Consider the following 18,636-nt stretch of genomic DNA (forward strand, 5'->3'; position numbering starts at 1 on the left):
CCTGATGTCGAAGAATTATCCCACTGTCATGTTTATTTAATACATCTGGAAACCTTTTTGGAAAGAGGTGTTGGTGGTCATAAATGTTTCATCATCCACTCGTACTATACCTCATTTCTAATAGTCCCCAGAATGAATAAGAGAGGGGGAGGGAATGAGGGATGGAGGAAGAGAGGGAGGTTGAAAAGAATACTGTAAGAAGCATACATGAAATATTCATGTGATTTTTCAAATGATCTAGATTCTACTGTGTCTTACTGTGGTAAAAAACCATCATTCAGTACAAGGCTCCCGTCTTAGCGCAGCACACAGTGTATTGACACATCAAATTCCTCCCTTTGTAAAAGCGTAATGCTTACCCTGGTTTATCATTTCGGTGGCTTATTTAGGTTGCGTCCACAGGTGAAATGTGAATATTACAACAACAATATTACAACAAGTGATAAGACAACAAGTGGCTACAGAAAGGCCAGAGGTGATTTCAGGGCTATGGCCACCTCAGTGGTGGCTGGTGGGCGAAGATATAGGAAGACATGCTGATTGTAATGGAATGAATGGAACAGTATCAAACACATGGTTTCTTTTCAATACATTCCATTCCAGCCATTACAATGAGCCTGTCCCCTTGTATCTTTGCCCACAAGCCGTCACTGGGCCACAGGTCGATCCTGTTCGGGCTTTGTCCACAGTCACACGCAATTTCATTTTGTTTCTGTGCCTTTCCCCTGCGTCTCTGTGTGTTAGTTGTAAAGGGGGTGGAGTGAGCGGCCTAGTTAAATCACTCACACGTCTCCAGTCTGCAGTCTGCAGGAGGTTCAGGGCCTGGAGAGGAATGTCAAGGACAAAGCACTGTCTGAGAGTCTCTCGCTATCTCTGTCTCTCCCCGTCTGCCCTTCTCCCTCTCGATCTATTTAGCTTACTCTCACTCGCTCTGTCTTTCATTTTCTCTTCCTGTCTACCCCTATCTATCTCCCTCCCATTCTCTTCTGTCTCCGTGTCCGTCGCTCTCTCTCTCCCTCTCTCTCTCTCTCTTGCCCCCCCCCTCTCTCTGTCTCCCTCTCTCTCTCTCCCTCTCTCTCTCTCTCTCTCTCTCTCTCTCTACCACTCTATATCGCCCCTTTCCTTTCCCCTCTCCCTCTTTCTTTTCTCTGTGTCCTGCAGGGCACCATATGGGATTTCTCTGACATACATTATCAAATGAAGGTTGATTAGATGGAAATAGATAGATCTGTATACCTAATTAGGCAGGCAAAGCTAGATGGTAATTACATAATATCTACCATACCGGATAGGATGTCTTGTCTTGATACAGTGCTTTGAGGATGGATGTGGTGACCTTGTCAGTAGGGCATTGACATGAAAGTGGACAAGGGAGGCACACTTGTATGTTGTATAGATTTAACTTATACAGAAGGCACAGTATAAGATGAATAGGGTCCATTATGGTAGAAGTTAGGCTTACATACAGTGTGTGCTGTATAGTTAAACATTAGTAACATCCACAATGTGTGACGTGTAGTGTGTGCGTGTGTGTGTGTGATGTATAGTGTGTTTGTGTGTGTGATGTATAGCGTGTGTGTGTGTGATGTATTGTGTGTGTGTGTGTGATGCATAGTGTGTGTGTGTGATGTATAGTGTTTCTCTGTGTGTGTGTGTGTGATGTATAGTGTTTCTCTGTGTGTGTGTGTGTTATGTATAGTGTGTGTGTGTGATGTATAGTGTGATGTATAGTGTGTGTGTGTGTGTGTAATGTATAGTTGAACATGAGGCCCACCTATAGTATCTGACATACAGTACAGTGATGTATAGGACCCCAGTGAAGTCACCCCAGATCAAAGGAGGCTGCTGAAGGGAGAACGGCACATAATAATGTCCGGAATGGAGCAAATAGAATGTCATCAAACACTTGGATTCCATTCCACTCATTCCGCTTCAGCCATTACTATGAGTCAGAAATTGACGTTCATCCAGGTTCCCAGAACGTCGGGAGATGACGTGAATAATGGCCACTAGGAGCAAAACAGACTCAAAACTAGTGCCTGGCAGCCAGAGGTCGGGCTTAAACCAATCCGCCATCCCCGTCCATAACATTCTAGCACGCCGCGAGCATACATTGCTAGGCACTCGTTATTATAATTTATCTATCCAAACCTCAGCCCTTAACTTAACCAGTCAATTTCTTTCTGTTTTATACAATGGGTGGGTCTATTCCTGGATGCTGATAGGTTAAAACCTCGTTCCAGCCGGTGTCTAATCCACAAGTTATGATGTTGAAATGCCTATTCACTATTTCATCTGACTGCGCGATCCACTGTTCCGTTAGCCCAGCCAGGCAATTTATAAACTTGATCTCCACTTTAAAAAGCATCTAGATATTATCTCCCATTTCTTTTATACTGGCATTTGGTTTTCAACATCAGAGATTTGTATTAACCTCGATTGTTTGTCACTCCGACATTTGTAACATTGTTTCTATATTGAAATTAGATTTCCAGCTGTCCCATAGTAATGAACGTGTCAGGAGTTGGGACGAGACAGACAGGCAGGCAGCATGAATCAGCATCATTTTGTTGGATATATACAAAGAAATGTCAATAAAAAAACCCGAAATGCAGCTAGTTTGCTGTCATTCCAGCTTCAATTTGATTGATCAATCAATTGATTGATTGTGTTAGCTGTGTAGTTAGCTAGCTCCTCTGAACAGTGTCCCGGCGAGAGAGCAAATGTTGTATGCCAGTCGAAATCGCAAATCATTAGCTCATTGTTTGTGGATGTATACAAAAAAATCACTCGAAAACAGCTGAAACAAACACTAAGGCAGCAACTTTTCTGTTATTCTGGCTGCACTGTTTGATGTGACCCTGTTAGCCGAAGTTGGCTAGCTAGCGAGCAAGGGATAAGAACGTTGCCAGCCGTCATGGTAACGGAAACATTTAGAACGAACGACTGTGTCACGTCCATCGATTTATAACAAAAATACTTTTCTGAAAATCTGGGAATATTTGGCCAAGGAAACATTTCTGGTTGGTCTCGGGGAAGGTAGAACAGTTAGGAAGGGAGACTTTGGAAACTGGATTGAATGAAGTAGCAGCAAATATGTCGAATGAGCAATGAGCATTGGACAGCCTCACAAGTTTTGACGAAATGTGGTCACCCTAGACGCAGTGTGTGTGTCATAGTGAGCTCCTCTGATGCTCTCTCCTAGCGGCCAACAGGTCCCTCCCTCATCATTACTCACAGACAGGATACAGCCACACAGTCTCAAGGTTACAGCAGGACGCTGTCTGCCTGTCTCCCACTGGCTGGGGCTCCAACCTGTGTGTTTGTGTGTGTGTGAGCGTGAACGTGCTTGTGCGTTTCTGTGTGTGCCTTGTGCCCAAATGAGTTTGTGTTTCTGTACCCATTTAGTTTAACCTCTAGAGTTGTGTGATTGTCTTGTCTGTGTGTGTGTGTGTGTGTGTGTGTGCGTGTGTGCGTGCGTGCGTGTGTGTGTGTGTGTGTGTGTGTGTGTGTGTGTGTGTGTGTGCGTGTGTGCGTGCGCGTGTGTGTGTGTGTGTGTGTGTGTGTGTGCGCTATAGTATTCCATTGAGGTTGAGATTGAAACCGAAGGAAGTCTCTTTGTGCTGTTCAGTGGAGCCAGGAGAGTCTGCAGTGCCCTGGCTCAGTGGCTCCACGGTTCTCTGGAGCTGTGCCACGCTGCCATGCTGCCTGGGGGAGAGATACCCAACATCCTGACCTGATGGTATCACCACCCTCCATCCTCAGTCTGGGATCACTAGAAGGGAACTGGAGGGGAGAGGGGGTATGGGGGCAGTACCCTCGGTTATACGTTGCACAAGTTGAAGGTCTTTTCATTTGACCCGCCCAAGTATAAGAGGACCAAGGCTGCGTCCCAAATGGCACACCATTCCCTATCTAGTGCACTACTTTTGACCCTAGGGCCCTATGGTGACAGGGGAAAGTCCCGCTGTACCTTCCATAGAGAATGTGAAGAGAATGGAGCATGTGTGGTAACATCAGGTTTGGTCTGTGTGACTGAGTAACGTGTGAGAAGAAATACAGTGTGGGGGGACAGGAGTCCATTTTGATTCTCTGCCTTGCCCTCATGACAGTTCGGTCTTGCTCTGATTGCTGTGAATGATATCTCCCTCCCTAGAGGCAGAATAAGCCTACATGAATAAATGTGCGTTTGGCTAACACAAAGCAGCTGTGTCTTGCCACTCTAGCTCTTACTGTAATTGCTCACTTGTATCTCGATTCACAGGGTTGTCTTTTGGGCGTAGCTAGGGCGTTGTGAGGCAAACACCCACCCAGACACACGTGCACGCGTATGTGCATAGGAGGAATGCACAGGAACATGCCCACACACGTAATCAGTGTGAGGTCATAATTGTAAGAAGGCACGCGTGGATTTGAAAACCCAGTATTCTGAGCAATCTTTTGAATCATTAGGACATGTACATGCCCTAGTCGGCGTTTCGGTGATGTAGAGCCTCTTCAGCGCGCGTGAAGTGTGTTAGGAACAACTGAATGGAAGCGTCTTAGAAGTCGTTTTCACAGACTAACATTGTATGTCCTGACCCCCGAAACAATACGTTCGCTGTGGTAGAACGTTTATTTTCGACGCCGTTTTTCTGTTATCGGGGTAGCCGGATTTCAGGTGTGTCCATGCAAACCGGATTCTTAGGGAGATTGTTCTTGCAAATGATGTGCATGTTTTCACCAAACTATTATATGAATCTGACTGTCCACAATAGTTGTGTTATTGTGTGCATGTAACTGCGCTCACACGCGCACCAATCCGACGGTTCTGGAGAGGGGAAGGTTTCCTCACCCCAAATAATGTTAGGCTCGTTGAGCCTCTGACTGAAGAAAAAATGACCTTATTAATTATGAAGTATTCATTTCTGACCCGTCTGCGTCCAGCTCAGTCTGTCTACTCTGGCAGCAGCCCACTGCAATCGCCCCAGGTGCCTACATCTACTATTAGCCGAAGCAAATATCCAACATTATTTATATACTGAAAATATAGCAAGAGCGTGATCTTTCTTGCGTGACAGTTTTAGGGGAGAAAAGCCACTCAAACGACTTAATGCAAGGTTCAAACCTACTCCAACGCCCCGACGCAAGATTCAAACCCACTTAAACGACTCACATTTAGCCTATATCTGTTTATTTGAACTGCTAGTTTTCTACTAACGGTATCTTGTCATTAAAACATGCAGTTGGCTGATGGTCTTAGCTTACCTGAAAGGCACTGCTACTGTAGCTGCTTTGGAGACGGCATTTTGAACACGGACCAGTGTGATCGTTGTTTAGCATCGGCTTGGTTGACTGTCATTCAGTTGAGTTGAGCACGCTGTCAAACACTGCCATCCCAACTCATAACGGTGTGTGTTTTTGTGCGCGCGTGTGAATGTGTGTGTATGCGATGTGATAGCTGGGCTGGAGGCTGCTCTCGGCCTTAGCGTGTGATATCTGACTGAGTCAGGAGCAGTCAACAGTCATCACCACAATCCCCGGAAATGGAGGCATAGACTCACATCCCCACATCACTGCTGTGTTTATGCTCAGACACGCCACAGAGACGCAGTTTCCACAGATGTGAGATTGTTGGTTCCTGCTAAACAGCCATTTTTCTGATCTCTGATCTTCTGTTAGTCGTCTCATCTCTTCTGGTGAAGACACCCGCAAACACACAGACATGCACAGACATACACACACAAATACGCATGCACGCACGCACACTCTCAGTGTTAGTCTTACAGCAGTTGGAGCTATTTTCTCTAGCCAGGTCATTCAATATTGATGTTGAAATGGACGTCTATCCATGTCCTGAGGAGGTTGGGAAATGCTTTCAAAACTGTCCACTAGGGGCAACAGTGAGTGCTATTACCATCAAGTAGGCTTGGGTTTTGGGGGTGGTGGATGGTCGTAATCCCATGACTCTGGATCAAAAGGTTGTGTGTTCGATCACAGTCGTGTACATTATTTAATGAGGGCCTAAACTTCACCCCTAACTTAGAAATGTGATGTTTGGAGAAATGGAATGATATAGCAGCAGGAGCAACAAAAACACTTACAAATTTGGAGGAACTTTGAAATGTTATGTTTGGGGAACATGGATGAACGTTTAATTCTGCAGTGAGACTGTGAGAGCTTGTTGGTTTACTCACTCCTGTTGGGAGTTCTGCATTCTAATGGCCAGCCAGCCCCCTAGCTCAGCCTCAGAGCTCCTTAGATCCAAACAGCCTGTATCCTCCTCCCAGGCTGTGTGTGTGTGTGTGTGTGTGTGTGTGTGTGTGTGTGTGTGTGTGTGTGTGTGTGTGTGTGTGTGTGTGTGTGTGTGTGTGTGTGAGAGAGAGAGTGCGTGTGTGTTTGGAGTGTGTATTTGTGGGTTTGGTGTTTGTGTGTGTGTCTGTGCGTGAGTCTGTGTGCGTGTGCGTTTGTGTGTATGTGGGAGCAGGTTGGTGACAAATGTGTTGCTGTGCCCACTGCTTGCTTGGGAAATATTATGTGGCCAATTTCTCTCTGAGCTTTAGAGGAGAGGCCTTATTAGAGTAACATATTGGCCCCATATCACAGACAGGGTTTTAGTGTGGCTCAGAGGAGTGGAGGGGAGGGGAGGGGAGGGGATGAGTGGAGAGGAGGGAATCAGTGGAGAGGAGAGGATGAGTGGAGAGGAGGGGGGAAAGTTGACAGTTCACTAAGGATGATATATGAGAAGAGTGTAAATAGGAAGAGAGAGAGAGAGAGAGTGAGAGAGAGGGGGAGAGAGAGAGAGAGAGAGAGGGGGGAGGGAGAGAGGGAGAGAGAAAGAGAGAGAGAGAGAGTGGGAGAGGGAGAGGGGGAGAGAGGGAGAGAGAGAGGGGGGAGAGAGGGAGAGAGAGAGAGGGGGAGAGAGAGGGGGAGAGAGAGAGGGAGAGAGAGAGAGAGAGAGAGAGGGAGAGAGAGCGAGAGAGAGGGGGGGAGAGGGAGAGAGAGAGGGGGAGAGAGAGCGAGGGGGAGAGAGGGAGAGAGAGAGGGGGAGAGAGGGAGAGAGGGAGAGAGATATACGAGATAAATCGGCTAGATATATAGACTGGATATAAGAGCAGATCAGTCCAAGCAGGCCAGATCAGCTTGTGTTAGGTGTACAGCATCTCCTTGTCCATCTATCCAGTCAGTATAGCTGAGACATGAGACAATTGGACTGAACAGTACATTCCTAGAGCCAATAATCCCGATCTGGGATTATCAATCCTGGAGCGGCGCTCAGCGTTCCCAGAGCTCCCTGGTTTAACGAGGTGGAGTGGAGCTGTCAGTGTGTTCCGGATGGTAACGTTCCCCTGTGTCCGGTCCGACGTTCCAGTCGGCTCCTAGCGAATGATCAGCCAGCCGTCGCCACAGCAACAGAGTCACAACGCGTGTCATGGCTTTTAGGCTAATTCAGCCATTTGTGTGTATATAAGATTTGTCATCTCACTGATTACAGATATCTAGTTTTAGTCAGTTTCTTTGAGCTGAGCCAAGGCAGGGAAATTACTTGTATTTTTGATTCCTTCCGCTGGTGAGGATTATACTGCTGAGTAGAAGTCAAGTGGTAAGCATGAATAGCTATGCAGATGACTGTGTCTTTCACCTGATCCTCAAAGGCCTCTGCTTCATCACACACACACACACACACACACACACACACACACACACACACACACACACACACACACACACACACACACACACACCTTCCTCACATCAATGACGTAAATGAGGTGGGAGCCGAGCGATGGCTATAGGTGTCGAGGGATGTGTGAGTGAGATGATGATTTTACACTTAGTGGGAGGGAGAGATATTAGTGTTTGTGTGTGCATTCGTGCAGTATGCAGTGTGTGTGTGTGTGTATGTGTGTATGTGTGTTTGTGTAGTATGACAAACGGTTAACCCGGTATAGATGATGGCCATGTCATGTAGCGTCATTTTTCTGCTACAGTATATCTAGGACAGGAGGACCTTTTCTAGCATGAGAGCTACTTTTTTTTAAATTCAACATGTCGCAAAAATAGAACTGTTTGGCCATAATGACCATTATTATGTTTGGAGGAAAAAGGGGGAGGCTTGCAAGCCGAAGAACACCATCCCAACCATGAAGCATGGGGGTGACAGCATCATGTTGTTGGGGTGCTTTGCTGCAGGAGGGACTGGTGCACTTCACAAAATAGATGGCATCATGAGGCAGGACAATTATTTGGCTATATTGAAGCAACATCTCAAGTCATCAGTCAGAAAGTTAAAGGTTGGTCGCAAATGGGTCTTCCAAATGGACAATGACCCCAAGCATACTTCCAAAGTTGTGGCAAAATGGCTTAAGGACAACAAAGTCAAGGTATTGGAGTGGCCATCACAAAGTCCTGACCTCAATCACATAGTAAATTTGTGGGCAAAACTGAAGAAGCGTGTGCGAGCAAGGAGGCCTACAAACCTGACTCAGTTACACCAGCTCTGTCAGGAGGAATGGACCAAAATTCACCCAATTTATTGTGGGAAACATATGGAAGGCTACCTGAAATGTTTGACCCAAGTTAAACAATTTAAAGGCAATGCTACCAAATACTAATTGAGTGTATGTAAACTTCTCACCCACTGGTAATGTGATGAAAGAAATACAAGCTGAAATAAATTATTCTCTCTACTATTATTCTGACATTTCACATTCTTAAAATAATGTGGTGATACTAACTGACCTAAAACAGGGAATGTTTACTAGGATTAAGTATCAGCAGTTGTGAAAAACTGAGTTTAAATGTATTTGGCCAGGGTGTATGTAAACTTCCAACTTCAACTGTATCTTTCATACTTCCCTTGCCTTCACTCTGCTGTGCCTCCACTATCTCAGTACCCTTTATGTCATTCTCTCCTCAGCTCTCCCTCACTTCACTATCTCCTCTTCCCCATTCCACTGCCATTCCCTGTTGGCCAACGCAGGCTGAATGATTATTCATGCAATGCTTACATGGCAGGGCTGATAGTGGGTTCGAAACACGCACACGCCCGCACACCCACACTGCTGTGAGTGGTTTATTTGTGTTTCTCTCTGACTCAGCGCTTTAGCTCCAGTCCATGTGTCAGATACGAACAGAGGGAGAACACACACGCACACACACACACACTACCCCCCCAACACACTCTCAGGGGGACGCAGCTGCTACCGTCTCTGCTGCCTGGCACAACCACGTCAGTGTGTTTACGTGTGTCTGCCCCCTTAGCCCATGTCCAAACGCTAACCAATCATTTACACTCCGTTGCCAATTATGAGCCATTTTTAAGTAGAAATGTTCTATCTCTGTTGTTGATGATCACGTTGGCTCAAAAAGGTGCTATAGAAAAGCACCCAGACCCAGTAAAGTAGTAATAATAATAATAACAATATATGCCATTTAGCAGGTTCTTTAATCCAAAGCAAAAAAACATTTTATGGGTGGCCCCAGTAGGAATCGAACCCACAATTCTGCTGTTGCAAGCACCATGCTCCACCAACTGAGCCGTAGTAAGGTGTATGTTGACATGCCTCCTCCCTGTCCCTTGCTCATTGGGGTATGTATGAGGGGTATGGACAGCCAATAGTACTCCCTGTCCCTTGCTCATTGGGGTATGTATGAGGGGTATGGACAGCCAATAGTACTTCCTGTCCCTTGCTCATTGGGGTATGTATGAGGGGTATGGACAGCCAATAGTACTCCCTGACCCCAGGAGATGGAGTGTGTTGTGTTCATCAGACCTCAGCCCCCCCCTCCACCAGCCTTCTCCCTCCTCCAATATCTGCTGAGTCACGACTGACAGGCCAGGGCCCCTGTGGGTAATCACAAGAGGACCATTGCTCCCTCCCAGAAGCTTGGCTGGTTCGTAAAACCTGCAAATTCAGACAAATAACAGGTGTAATGGGTCTGCACTCAAAAGTATGTTGCATAGTGCTTACTTCATTCAATGTATTTTTTTTGTGTGATTTTCCCCACATCAGGGATAGTGTACACAGACATCTCGGCTTTGCATCCTGCTTCAGCGTGTAGGTACACATTTTCAGTCAAAACAGCATATGTAGGGAACACAGATGAGCAACCGATGAGCAGCACGTGCTTCTAATCAGGTTTGCCACTCATCTGCCAATCTGGGTGTGGCTTCTCTGGTCTACCTGTATTGAAGTTGGCCCCGAGATAGAGCCTGGAGTAGAGAGGGAGACGGGGACAGTAGAGGGAGACGGGGACAGGAGAGGAGGATGGGGACGGGAGAGGAGGATGGGGATAGGAGAGGAGGATGGGGACAGGAGAGGAGGATGGGGGCAGGAGAGTAGGATGGGGATAGGAGAGAAGGATGAGGACAGGAGAGGAGGATGGGGACAGGAGAGGAGGTTGGGGATAGGAGAGGAGGATGGTTGCAGGAGAGGAGGATGGGGATAGGAGAGGAGGATGGGAACAGGAGAGGAGGATGGGAACAGGAGAGGAGGATGGGGGCAGCAGTGGAGGATGGGGATAGGAGAGGAGGATGAGGACAGGAGAGGAGGATAGGGACAGGAGAGGAGGCTGGGGGCAGGAGAGGAGGATGGGGATAGGAGAGGAGGATGGTTGCAGGAGAGGAGGATGGGGATAGGAGAGGAGGATGGGAACAGGAGAGGAGGATGGGGAAGCAGTGGAGGATGGGATAGGAGAGGAGGATGAGGACAGGAGAGGAAGATGGGGACAGGAGAGGAGGATAGGGCAGGAGAGGAGGACGGGCAGGAGAGGAGGATGGGGGCAGGAAAGGAGGATGGGGTTAGGAGAGGAGGATGGGGGCAGGAAAGGAGAATGGGGATAGAAGAGGAGGATGGGGGCAGGAAAGGAGAATGGGGAGAGGAGGATGGGGATAGGAGAGAAGGATGGGTATAGGGGAGGAGGATGGGGGCAGGAGAATAGGATGGGGACAGGAGAGGAGGATGGGGACAGGAGAGGAGGATGAGGATATGAGAGGAGGATGGGGATAGGAGAGAAGGATGGGGACAGGAGAGGAGGATGGGGCCAGGAGAGGAGGATGAGGACAGGAGAGGATGGGGACATGAGAGGAGGATGGGGGCAGGAAAGGAGAATGTGGATAGGAGAGGAGGACGGGGACAGGAGAGGAGGATGGGGACAGGAGAGGAGGATGAGGACAGGAGAGGAGGATGGGGACAGGAGAGGAGGATGAGGATATGAGAGGAGGATGGGGGAGGAGTGGAGGATAGGGACAGGAGAGGAGGATGGGGCAGGAGAGGAGGATGGGGACAGGAGAGGAGGATGGGGATAGGAGAGAAGGATGGGGATAGGAGAGGAGAGGTGGATGGGGCCAGGAGAGGAGGATGGGGACAGGAGAGGAGGTTGGGGACAGGAGAGGAGGATGGGGACAGGAGAGGAGGATGGGTATAGGAGAGGAGGATGGGGGCAGGAGAGGAGGATGGGGACAGGAGAGGAGGATGGGGACAGGAGAGGAGGATGAGGATATGAGAGGAGGATTGGGACAGGAGAGGAGGATGGGGACTGGAGAGGAGGATGGGGACAGGAGAGGAGGATGGGGACAGGAGAGGAGGATGGGGGCAGGAGAGGAGGATGGGGACAGGAGAGGAGGATGGGGGCAGGAGAGGAGGATGGGGGCAGGAGAGGAGGATGGGGGCAGGAGAGGAGGATGGGGACAGGAGAGGAGGATGGGGACAGGAGAGGAGGATGGGGGCAGGAGAGGAGGATGGGGGCAGGAGAAGAGGATGGGGACAGGAGAGGAGGGTAGGATGGGGGAGGAGAGGAAGGGGGATGGGGGAGGAGAGGAGGGGAAGGGATGGAGCGGATGGTTGGAGTAGAGGAGTGTAGGATAGGATGACGAAAGGAGGGGAGAATGGGTATAGGAAGGGAGGATGAGGAGAGAAGAGGAGGGGAGGAAAGGAGGTGGAGGTTATGTATGGGAAGGGATGAAGGGGAGAGGAGAGGATGTTCGTTTTAACCCTGTGTGAAAAAGGTTTTATTGGACCGCATCCTACAATTCTGTTCCAACAGGTCAGAATATTGATCATGAGGGAGAGAGATAAGTAAAGAGAGCTAGAGAGCTAGAGAGATAAAGAGCAAGAGAGAATGATATAGAATGAAATAAGAAATGACAAAGTGGAGGGAGGGAGGGATAGAGAGAAAGATAAATGTGCAATGGCCCTGCTGAACCCCCTGACAGAGAGAAATATAATCTCTTCTGGCTTTCTGTGTTTCTGTGTAGTTGTGTGTGTTTATTTGAGAATTGCTGTGTGTGAGTCTGTACTTGTATGGTAGGAGAATCATGACTGTGTGTACAGAGGAGGTCCGAGTCTTTGAGTGTTTAGGTGGATGATTGATTTGCATGGGAGTGCTGTTCATCCAATATAGTATGTGAATGTGTAGTCCATTGTTCAGCTTGCTTTCGTAACAACATGTGGTATAATGCATAGTCAGAGAAAGCAAATGGTCACAGACAGTCATACTGTACAGTCCTAAGTGATTGCACATAATGTGTGTGTGTGTTTGTGTATGTGTGTGTGTGCGTGTCATAGATTATGATTCACATAGCTGCTGCAGCGACTCCAGGCGTTGTTGCTTCACTGCAAGGCCACGACTTCATCAACCTCTTTCCCCGGCTAATACATCATGTTACTGACTAGCTGGGATTATTAATATGAATTAAAAAACGTCAGAAATCAGGAGAAATTCATTTCAACTCAGCGAGTGAATGTTACTTACCGTGCATTCGCAAAGCATTCAGACCCATTCACTTTTTTCACATTTTGTGGCGCTACAGCCTTATCCTAAAATGTATAAACATTTTATTTTTCCTCTACAATCTACACACAATACCCCATAATGACAAAGCAAAAACAGGTTTTTAGAAATGTAGAAAATTTATTAAAAATAAAAAACTGAAATATCACATTTACATAAGTATTCAGACCATTTACTCAGTACTTTGTTGAAGCACCTTTGGAAGCGATTACAGCCTCAAGTCTTCTTGGGTATGACGCTACAAGCTCGGCACACCTGTATTTGGGGAATTTCTCCCATTCTTCTCTGCAGATCCTCTCAAGATCTGTCAGGTTGGATGGGGAGTGTCGCTGCACAGCTATTTCCAGGTCTCTCCAGAGATGTTTGATCAGGTTCATGTCCGGGCTTTGGCTGGGCCACTCGAACATTCAGAGACTTGTCCCGGAGCCACTCCTGCGTTGTCTTGGCTGTGTGCTTAGGGTCTTTGTCTTGTTGGAAGGTGAATCTTCACCCCAGTCTGAGGTCCTGAGCACTCTGGAGCAGGTTTTCATCAAGGATCTCTCTGTACTTTGCTCCGTTCATCTGTCGCTCGATCCTGACTAGTCTCCCATACCTGCGACTGAAAAACATCCCCACAGCATGATGCTGCCACCAACATGCTTCACTGTAGGGATGGTGCCAGGTTTTCTCCAGACGTGACGCTTTGCATTCAGGCCAGAGAGTTCAATCTTGGAGTCGTTTAGGTGCATTTTGGCAAACGCCAAGTGGGCTGTCAAGTGCCTTTTACTGAGGAGTGGCTTCCGTCTGGCCACTCTACCATAAAGGCCTGATTGGTGGAGTGCTGCAAAGATGATTGTCCTTCTGGAAGGTTCTCCCATCTCCATAGAGGAACTCTGGAGCTCTGTCAGAGTGACCATTGGGTTCTTGATCACCTCCATGTCCAAGGCCCTTCTTCCTCTGATTGCTCAGTTTGGCTGGGAGACCAGCTCTAGGAAGAGTCTTTGTGGTTACAAACTTCTTCCATTGAAGAATGATGGAGGCCACTGTGTTCTTGGGGACCTTCAATGCAGCAGAAATGTTTTGGTACCCTTCCCCAGATCTGTGCCTCAACACAATCCTGCCTCGGAGCTCTATGGACAATTCCTTCAACTTCATGGCTTGGTTTTTGCTCTGACATGCACTGCCAACTGTGGGACCTTATATAGACAGGTGTGTGCCTTTCCAAATAATTTCCAATTAATTGAATTTACCACAGTTGGACTCCAATCAAACTGTAGAAATCTCAAGGATGATCAATGGAAACCGGATGCACTTGAGCATCATTTTGAGTCTCATAGCAAAAGGTCTGAATACTTATGTAAATCATGTATTTCTGTTTTTTTAATTTTGTATAAATTTGCTAATATTTCTGAAACAATTTTTGCTGTGTCATTATAGAGTACTGTGTGTAAATTGATGAGGGAAATAATATAATTTAATCTATTTTAGAATAAGGCTGTAGTCTTACAAAATGTGGAAAAAGTCAAGGGGTCTGATTACTTTCCGATGGCACTGTAGTTAAAAACATGCATCATTTCGATATGTTGAATATTCAATGGATGATTATTCAGCACATGACTTATGTTTAAACATAAATCGTATTTAGCACTCTCTCTACATATTTACTTGAATTGTCCCCTTTAATTGGCGTTTTGTCTGCTGCCTTGTGTGTTTGTGTATCAATGTTCGAAAGAGAGAAAAAATAACATAGGGAGAAAGAGAGGGAGGAAAAGAGGGCGAGAGAGATTGAGGGAGATAAAGAGTGTGAGTAAGAGAGGATGGCAGGGTGAGCGTGTGTGAATGTAGTTTTGTGAGCACGAGTAAAGATTTGAGAGGCTTTAAGTGGTTTGAGCGTACTGGCCCAAAAAGACTGCGATGCTTACATAAGTGAGTGTTGCCCAATGCAGTGGAAGTGAAAGGCACTGGCACAGTCCAGTAGAGACAGACTAAGAGATAGCACCCTGCTAGAGTGATCACTGCCCTCTGCTGGGTGGAATAACACACTACCACAGCACAGGATATAGGGGCTGTGGCCCAGGCACAGATTAAGCCTAGCCCTGGATTTAAAAGTACTTTCATTGAGCTTTCTTTTAATCCAGGGCTAGGCTAAATCTTTTCCCCGGAAACCGTACCCCATTGTACCACACCTATTCTTTATAAATCACAGTACTGTGTAATGATTCACCTGGTGTGTGGTTACTAGTGTCAATTTGCAATGCCTTGTATGTATTCCAGACTGGAATATGTTCTGGGATTCATCCAATGTCATTGAGGAGTTTACCACATCAGTCACCGGCTTCATTAATAAGTGCATTGACGACTTGTCCCCACAGTGACCGTACGTACATATCCCAACCAGAAGCCATGGATTACAGACAACATCTGCACTGATCTAAAGGCTAGAGCTGATTTTATTGATGTCACTACTGCTGTACTTTCTGTCTGCTGTAATCTGTTTTATTTATTTTTATAAAGCTGCCGCTTTCAAGGAGTGGGACACTAATCCGGACTCTTATAAGAAATTCTGCTATGCCCTCTGATGAACCATCAAACAGGCAAAGCATCAATGCAGTACCAAGATCGAATCCTACAACACCTGCTCTTACGCTCGTCAGATGTGGCAGGGCTTGCAAACTATAACGGATTACAAAGGGAAACCCAGCCGCAAGCTGTCCAATGAAGGGAGAGTATTAGACAAGCTAAATACCTTGTATGCTAGAAACACTGAATCATGCATGAGAGCACCAGCTGTTCCGGACGACTTTGGGCTCACGTTCTCCGTAGCCGATGTGAGTAAGACCTTTAAACAGGTTAACATTCACAAGGCCGCAGGGCCAGACAGATTACGAAGACGTGTACTCAGAGCATGCGCTGCCCAGCTGGCAACTGTCTTCACTGACATTTTCACCCTCTCCCTGACCCAGTCTGTAATACCTACATGTTTCAAGCCGACCAGCATAGTCCCTGTGCCCAAGAATACCAAGGTAACCTGTCTAACCTGTCTGTGGACAACATGTCAGTTCATGCTGCAAGAGCTCTGATAGGTTGGAGGACGTCCTCCGGAAGTTGTCATAATTACTGTTTAAGTCTATGGAAGGGGGTGAGAACCTCGAGCCTCCTAGGTTTTGGATTGAAGTCAATGTACCTAGAGGAGGATGGAAACTAGCTGCCCTCCGGCTACACCATGGTGCTACCCTACAGAGTGCTTTTCAGGCTACTGTGGACCTTCATTTCAAAACAGTGTGATTTAATCAATTATTTGGTGACATTAATATATTTAGTACATTTTTATCAAAAAATTATAACTTTTTTAATGTTTCATTATTTACATTTTTCTGAAATTCACTGAGGAGGATGGTCCTCCCCTTCCTCCTTTGAGGAGCTTCCACTGGTGAGAATGCTGTTCATTGACTACAGCTCAACGTTCAACACCATAGTACCCTCCAAGCTCATCACTAAATTCAGGACCCCGGGATTAAACACCTCCCTATCTGCATTGACCATTTTTGCACTAACTCTTTTGACTCATCATGTATGCTGCTGCTACTGTTTATTATCTATCCTGTCGAAACACTGTATCCCATACATATCAACATAATTTACTTCAAGCATGGGACAAATACACATTTGATTTGATTTAGATTTGATTTGGTGAGATTTAATGCCGAAAGTGTTCACCACTAAATAACTTCACCTTCTTTTTCCACAAAGGTTTCCATTATGTTTTAGACTGATTAGACTGATATGTCTTTGTGTGAGTTTGTGACGTTCCTCACCACACCACGAGGTTCTATACTGTACCATGAGGTTCTCTACTGTACCATGAGGTTCCTTAGTGTACCAATTCCATCAGAACGGATAGAGATACATGATTTGAGGGTTGGATGGATGGGATAACCAGAGACATCCTCACATGTTCCTCACACATTTTCTTTGTGTCCTTCAGCTCTCCCTGTAGCTCACGGTCTCCACATGCGTTTCGTGTTTTGTACTGTTCTGACGCTGTGTTCTCCGTTGCGCTATGTTTCTCTTCTGTTGGCTCCGCCCGTGCTACTCCAGCTGCTGGACGCCAGGAGAACCAAGGTTTGTCCCTATGTTTGCAACCGCTGCCCTGGCTGCCGTGTCTGCACAACATAGAGTCACCACCAGAGTGACGTCGTCGTGTGTCTTCGGTGCCCCCAGAGACCTGGCAGTCCTGTTCCTCTGCCCCCCCCCCCCCCCCCCACCCCCCTGGGCTGTGTCGGAAATGCACCCTATTCCCAATGTAGTGCACTACATTTGACCAGAACTTGTGTGCTCTGGCTAAAAGTAGTACACTAGGCCTATGTTGGGAGTAGGGTTGCCATTTTGGACACGCTCCGAAGTGGACCCCCATACACACACCAGCAAGGAGTGTGATTGGTTTAGCCTGCACCGTTCCCTAAGCCCTACCCGCGTCCGTCAGACCCTCTCCCTGCTCTTACACACTGCCGAGTAGAATTCTTCTGTGTTCTCCCTTTACTGGGTGTGGCTCTACTATAGGGGTGTGGCTGCTGTGTGACCCTTGTGACCCTATAGTATACTCTAAAATAGGCTGTGTTTTGTTCAATTTCCCCGCCCCCTAAACCTCAACACCCAGGCTACGTTCCAATATCCATACTAGTGTAGCACTAAGAATGCATGGCCCAATCAGTGTATAGTGGCATGCTAGGGTGGATATTGGAACAGAGCCACTTGTCTCCTTCTTATTTCTTCCTATAGTGGATGTGTCTTTTTTTTTTCTTCTCAAGTAATGTACAAGTAATGTCTTTGTCTTTTTGTATGCGCACACACATGCATACGCCACAGGAGGTTGGTGGCACCTTAATTGGGGAGGACGAGCTCATAGTAATGGATGGAAGGGACATAATGGAATGGTATGGAACTCCATGTTTGACACCGTTCCATTGACTTCATTCCAGCCATTACTATGAGCTGTCCTCCTCTCAGCAGCCACCAGTGGCACACGTACACACGCGCACCCGCCTCCCTAACACACAGCATAATGGATGGGCATGGACCCAGAGGTCCACTGAGTCTACTGCTGTTGGTTGGCTACCAGCTCTCAGTGGGAACACTGTTTACTGCGCTGTGCACGGATCTCTGCTGCTCGCCACTCGGCAGCACGGACAGCACATACACACCCCCTACAGTAATGATAGATAATGATCACTAATGCTGCAACAATCAAGCGTTCTGTTGAAAGTGCAAGCTGTTGAACACGAGCCGTCCAACTCTGAACACTTGACAGGGATCGGTCAAAACTGTTATCGAAGGATCACGGTTCTACAAGTTCTTCACGTTCCCCACGATACAGGGAAGGATTGTGCACTTTCAGTTGCACAATCGGTTTCTCCCAGCAACACAACGATTCAGTCATTCACTGGATGGCTTTGTTTAAATGTGGCTCTCGTAGTATTCCTACCGTCAAAGCTTCAAGAGAGATTCCTACAGATTAGATTGCTGATGCACGGTACTGCACATAAATAACCGTTTACAGTACACCTTACTCACCCTGAAAATAGTTACAGAAGGTGGAAAGCAAGTCGATCACGGATAGTATGTAAAAACCACTTGCCTTTTATTTAACGTCTTCTCATACTGCCATACTTTGTGTCATTTGTATTTTTTCTTTTTGTCTTTCATGCCATAGTGAGGTAAGTCCTCAAATTCCTCTCCAAGTGTGTTTGGCAGGAACTGTATTTCCCCAGAGGTTGAATAGATTACGGTGTGTGTTTCTGAGTTTGTGTGTGCTCTTCGTAATACACATCTCCTTTCCGCAGGGCCACCTTCAACCCCCCCCCCCCCCCCCCCCCCCCCCCCCCT

General features: G+C 47.0%; 1 protein-coding gene across 2 annotated transcripts in view; it reads left to right on the plus strand.

Annotated features, from left to right (window-relative positions):
* LOC139370803 (ERC protein 2-like) overlaps window positions 1-18,636 on the plus strand; it is a 70,336-nt gene that overhangs the window by 11,880 nt on the left and 39,820 nt on the right. The window contains exon 3 of one of the 2 annotated variants that reach the window (XM_071110577.1): window positions 16,852-16,875. The exons of the other annotated variant lie outside the window; for it this stretch is intronic. Within the exon in view, the coding sequence (XP_070966678.1) occupies window positions 16,852-16,875 (24 nt within the window). The remainder of the gene's footprint in view (window positions 1-16,851; window positions 16,876-18,636) is intronic. 2 annotated transcript variants of the gene reach the window in all.

Source organism: Oncorhynchus clarkii, chromosome 17 (assembly GCF_045791955.1).
Source record: "Oncorhynchus clarkii lewisi isolate Uvic-CL-2024 chromosome 17, UVic_Ocla_1.0, whole genome shotgun sequence".
Classification (NCBI taxonomy): Eukaryota; Metazoa; Chordata; class Actinopteri; order Salmoniformes; family Salmonidae; genus Oncorhynchus; species Oncorhynchus clarkii.